The 5862-nt window shown below is 35.3% G+C and overlaps 2 protein-coding genes across 2 annotated transcripts; both read right to left on the bottom strand.

Moving 5' to 3' along the window:
• Nucleotides 1-3008: 3008 nt before the first annotated feature.
• On the bottom strand, nt 3009-4433 carry LOC145046206 (uncharacterized). Its single transcript, XM_078994504.1, has one exon. The coding sequence runs from the start codon at nt 4431-4433 to the stop codon at nt 3009-3011; it is 1425 nt and encodes a 474-aa protein (XP_078850630.1).
• A 45-nt stretch (nt 4434-4478) lies between these two features.
• LOC145046205 (uncharacterized) lies at nt 4479-5366 on the bottom strand. The gene has a single exon (XM_078994502.1). It carries the CDS (start codon nt 5364-5366, stop codon nt 4479-4481), a length of 888 nt encoding a protein of 295 aa, XP_078850628.1.
• Nucleotides 5367-5862: the final 496 nt, after the last annotated feature.

The following is a 5862-nucleotide window of genomic DNA, read 5'->3' as shown; positions in this document are numbered from 1 at the left end:
ATTACAGTTATAGTTATTAGACTTATCCAAGTGGGAGACTGTTGGATAAGGTATCTAAGTCCATAACTATTTCTGGTAAGTACTTGACCCGACCCGACATGGTCCATTTGGGTTGCATGGCACCATGCAAATGGATAGACTACATGAGAGAAATAACACTTGTGGTTATTAATATATTATAAGTTCTAATATATTAATAATATTATTTAATTAGTTTGATCATGAATTAATTTAGAATTAATTAAGTGATCAAAAGATAACTAATTAAACATATGGGTTGATTATGTACATCATCCATATCTTGTATAGTGGGCTAAGAGGCTCCATGGATAATCAAGTTGGGTTAAACCCATTCAATGCTCCATGGAGGTTCCATGGTAGTTACAAACCCATGGGTCATGGAAATGAAGAGTCATGACACATTAGGGTTTACATGGTGTAACCCTAGATGTGTCAACACTATATAAAGTTCATGTTTCTCCCAAAATCGGCTACACATACATATGCATGCATACTTGAGGGCTAGAGCCGATTTTTAGAGTGTTATACTTTCTCTCCAAGTTTACTCCATAGCATTTGGTGTTGTGTGAAGCATTTGAGGCATCACACTTGGGGTGCTAGGCTCACAAGGTTTCAAGGATCAAAATAAACAACAAGGTATGTAATTCTATCTTTTATTCAAGTTAAAGTTGTTCCCCATGTATGCTAGATAGGATCATAACCTTGGAAATCAACTTTGCATGATAATTGGACAAACATAGATCCAAGGTTATTAGGGTTGCATGTACACTTAGGAAGTGTTAGAATGCTCAAACCCCATCAGATACTTGGACCAAAAACTCAAAAAGTGGAGATGAAGAGATCTAAGCATACAATGGACAAGTTAGAAGCTTTTTATGAACCAGAAATAGAGCTTAACTTCTGGATCTACTCTCCTCTTTCAGGTCCTTTCTCTTTCTTCAAGGATCCTCTTCTTCAACTTCACAAAGAACTCACAAACATGGCACAAACACACTCAAAATTGGATTAGGGTTTCGTGGTTAACGTTTGGGGGTGACGGAGGCTGCCAATGAGGCCAAACTTTGGAGGTTAAGGTGTTTAAATATGGTGTAAAACCCTGAAAATTAGAGTTTCAGTCTGGTAACCCTATTTGTCGAGTTGAGGCTCTCAACTCGACGAGTAGACTTCAAGTCCCGCGTCCAAATTCCATTCCTACTCGACAAGTTTGGGGCCTCCAACTCGTCGAGTACCTTTGCAAAAATGAATAATTTGTTTTAAATTACATACCATGATCCGGGCGTTACACAAACAATGTAACCCATTATTATTAACAAGTAAAAGTAATGTTTGTGTTATATTTGTATGTATTGTTCAATATACCTGCCAGCAAGATCCAACATCCAAACGTCACACGACCCATGTTTCCGCCACTGGCCGGGGGTGTGACATTGTATATTGATAAAAGTGTAAATTGGGTCCCCATGGTTTGCAAAAAGTTGTGGATTTTGGCCAAAAAGTTTCCAACTTACAACATTGGTCCCTTCATAACTTTAAAAAAAGTTATTTCTAATTTTTTTTTTACCATTTTAATGTTTTACTTTATTATTTTAATAATTAAATGATAGAAAAATCTCACATGATCCTCTCTCTCTCTCTCTGTCTCTCTGTCTCTCTCTCTCTCTAACACATGTCATCTTTTTATCTTTTTGTTCCAAGAACACATTTCACCATTTTCTATCAGAAAATCCTATTAGATGCATGTCAACCACCCTTCTTGCTGAGCCTTTTTCACTATAGTTAGGGGTTTTCAAACACTTCTCCCCTCTTTCTTGGTTCTGAAAACAGGACCATGACGTTGTAGCTTTTTGATCTCACAACAGCGGTGACGAGTTTTTCAAATCTACAGAGGCAATGATTATTCATGGTTTTCTAGTAGAGAGAGAGAGAGAGAGAGAGAGAGAGAGAGTTTGGTTTGTGAGACATAGGGAGTGGTAGAGTGGGTGTGATTTTTTTAAGTAAAGACTAAGGAAATAAAAATAAAATAAAAAACATATTAGTCATTTTAGATTGGACGTGGACCAAATTTACAAAAAATTCAAGATTAATCGAGACCCATCTACAAAAAATGTCTCATTTTAGACTTCAAACTTTTTTTGGGCTCAAATCATACGATACCAAATTTAGAAACAAAAAAATCAAGATTAAGAGGACCAAAACAAAAAAAAAGATATCTCATTTAAAATTTCAAACTTTTTTAGACTGAAATCAAAAGATACAACCACAGCAGCCTTGCAATTTTGTCAGAGGTATTTCTTTCATCAATCATTCGACGCAATCCTAGGTACCTTCGCTCTCAAGAAACCGCATGTACGTATTCTCCTTCTCTCAGCTCTCCTCTTTCCTTTCGCGATCACTTCGCCGCTGCGTGGCTGGAGTATTTGCCACTTCCGCCAGCGTTACTCATCACCCCCCATCGCCAGGGTTAACACACTCCTCCCTCCTCTACTCCATTCTATCAACGACGACTAACCACCCCTTCGCAGCCCTCGTTCTTCGATCGCAATTGGAGCCACGTCGGTAACCACCGAGGTGCACCTCTCTCGCCACTTAACCCCACACCACTACCGCTCACTCCTCCCCACCCCCTTACTTCTCGATCACCGCTAATCACTAAACACAGGTGACCATCGGTATCCTCTCATTACAACTCCCTTATTCTATCCCTATCCTACCGCTACAAATCGCAAGACCACCATCCCCAAATAAATTCCTGTTTAACCCCCACTTTAAAATCAAGCTTAATTTGGAATTTTGCAGGATAAATGGTGAAGGAAAACATGTAAGGAGTGCAATTTACAGTTGGAAACCAGGGGAGAAACACAAGCACTACAACTAGGGGGACGAAATCAAAACTTCATAATTAAAATATATAAAGAAGTTTTATTTATTTCAAAATTATGACATATCAAAAGTGTAAAAAAGAAAACTAATAGATCGTTATATCTTTATCAAAGTGGAACGCGACGATCTTTTGCTTTTTTAAAGTCTTCTATAACCGTCTCTAAACTAATCTTTTTAGCAAGTTCCCGCTCGAAGTGCAAAACCAATGATTCATTCAAAAGCTCATCTTCAATTTTGTTCTGTAACCTTGTTTTAATGAGGTTCATTGCTGAAAACGATCTCTTCGTTGTAGCAGTAGAAACTGGAAGAGTAAGTATGAGACTAGCTACTCGATAAATAAGATGAAAGTTCACTACTCTTCTAGTCTTTATTAACCATTGGCACAATTCTGACATAGATGTCAATAGTTTATAATCTGCATGTTGAACAACATCAATCTCATAATGTTGAAGTTTTATTTTCAAAACTACTTTCTCTTGCTCATTGAAATCTTCAGGATAAAACTTCTCTACTAACTTAATTACATCACCACATCGAAAAGGCTCATCAACACTTTTAGGATCTAATGTTGTTGAAAGTCGGAGCAACTCTGTTGATCTATCACTGAATCGATGATTTAGTTCCATTAACTGGCAATTAATTGCTTCGTAAAATATATCCACTCGGTAATGATGTTCTAGTGTATGATCACTAAGCTCATTACGCGCTCGGGTCCCTCTAGTAAAGTATGGAGAAGTCATATCAGGGATATCAATGTTGCGTTCATGACAAAACGACATAACAAGAGACAACAAACCATCCCATCTTACATCTTTCATTTTTTGCAATAACAATTTGGTAGATGCAACTAGCCTCAATGCATTACAAATATCTTGAGATTGTCTTTGTAAAGCTTGACAAAGTAAATCAGTGATCTCCATTATTTCTTGATCAAGATGAAGAACAAAAATGAACTCAAATGTAGTAATAGACTCATATGCTGAATCTGCGTCGCCTTTGATTGGACCAGTTCCATCCTTAATAATTTTAAGTAAAACCTCACAAGTTGGACTAAACATTTTGATTAAGCTCGGGTGAGAACTCCATCGAGTATCACCAGGTTGTTGTAATGTACCAATTTGATTAAGACCTTTACATGTCTCTAACTCGTCAACAGAAATCTTATATGCAATTTCCTCAGCTTGTGCATCTCTAAGTTGGTCGGTACGCTTGGAGGAAGCATCAACAACATTGATAACAAAAGATAATCGAGTAAAAAACTTGTGTAATGCAACAACTCCTTGTGAAGCAGCCATTAAGGCTAATTGTAATCGATGGGCAAAACAATGAACATAATACGCATATGGACAGTCATTTGAAATCAATGCTTGCAAACCCTTGAAATGACCTCGCATATTGCTTGCACCATCATACCCTTGACCACGGATTGACTTAAGATCAAGATTATTACGTGATAATACATAATTAATTGCATTTTTAAGAGTTTGTGATGTAGTGTCGGGTACATGAACAAGCCCAAAGAAACGCTCCATAATAAAGCCATCTTTATTTGAAAATTTCAAAACAATTAACATTTGTTATTTATTAGACTGGTCACGTGCTTCATTAACAACTAAACAAAATTTTCCACCATTAATCTCCTCACAAATCATCCTCCTTGCCCTAGTTGATATAAGGTTTAGAATCTCTTTTTGAATTGACGGTGATGTATATAATGTATGTTTAGGAGCAGTACGGAACAATTCTTCCAACTCTGTGTTAAAATAGCCAATTCCCTTCAAGATTTCACGAAAATTTCCTTTGTTTATGGAATTTGATCCTTCATCATGACCTCTATATGCAATTCCTTGAAACGCACACAAACAGACTGTATAAATAGTAGCCTTCAATCTCAATCTATTATTTTTACGTTCTTTTTCTGTAAATATCTCAAAGACATTTCGTATATCATGTGCCTCATTTAACAAATCATCACATGATTTTTGTGCAACATTGTGAAAAGATGTGCACTCAGTCCCTATGTGATGCAAAAAGGCACAATTTTTTCCACCAACTTTCTTCCAGTTCTGAAATCCATCTATAGTAAATGCTCGTTGGCCGTAGTGTCCCATTCCAGAAGGCTTATTGAATAGAAAACATGGAAAACAAAATGCAGCATCTAAGCTCTCTGAATATTCAAGCAAATGATATAACTTAAACCAAGAAGCTTGAAAACTACGTTTATGGGTTTCTAGACCAGATTTTGGATATACAGAAAGTGTTTGTTGAATGGGACTATGATTAATATGTGCTCGTATAATAGTATCTCGTTGATTTACTGGATAATCATAAATTTGCTTACGCAAACCAGGATCTCGTTCTAGTGTACTAAGATCAATTTCATTATTTTCAACACGATTTTTTTTGAAGCGATTCTCAATAATTGGAACATTGGGCGTAGGGGTATCTTCATCCGAAACAATCATCGGTGGGTTTTCGGAATCTTAAGTAAAAATTGAGTGTTTTCTTTTGAAAAATCCATCAATAGTAGATTGTTTTTTTCATATTCATATAAACTACACAATCGAATTTACTAACAATTAATAAATAGCAAATAAACAAATGAAGTTTTTTATTTTCAAAAAATAATATAAAGTGCATATAAATGTAATTAGTTTCATATGAATATATGATCATAGCATAACAAGAAATATAAATACACAAAATCGTTAACAACAAATATAGATAATTACATATACAAATATAGTATGATAAATATTATATATGTATATATTCGGTTAATAAATATAGATAATTACATATACAAATATATCATATATGATAAATATTAGTATATATGTATATCTTCTTCTAATGCAACAAATAAAGTAATCAATAAATGAATATAAATATTATTGTCACACGCTAGTGTGTATAGTATATGCGGTAATCACAGATCATTCATATTGTATTCAATTTATT

This window comes from Lactuca saligna, chromosome 5 (assembly GCF_052625555.1).
Source record: "Lactuca saligna cultivar CGN05327 chromosome 5, ASM5262555v1, whole genome shotgun sequence".
Lineage (NCBI taxonomy): Eukaryota > Viridiplantae > Streptophyta > Magnoliopsida > Asterales > Asteraceae > Lactuca > Lactuca saligna.
This window is presented reverse-complemented; position numbering and strand designations above follow the sequence as displayed.

Coding starts and splice junctions, on each gene's coding strand:
- LOC145046205 (XM_078994502.1), bottom strand. CDS start 5,366: ATGATTGTTTCGGATGAAGATACCCCTACGCCCAATGTTCCAATTATT.
- LOC145046206 (XM_078994504.1), bottom strand. CDS start 4,433: ATGGAGCGTTTCTTTGGGCTTGTTCATGTACCCGACACTACATCACAA.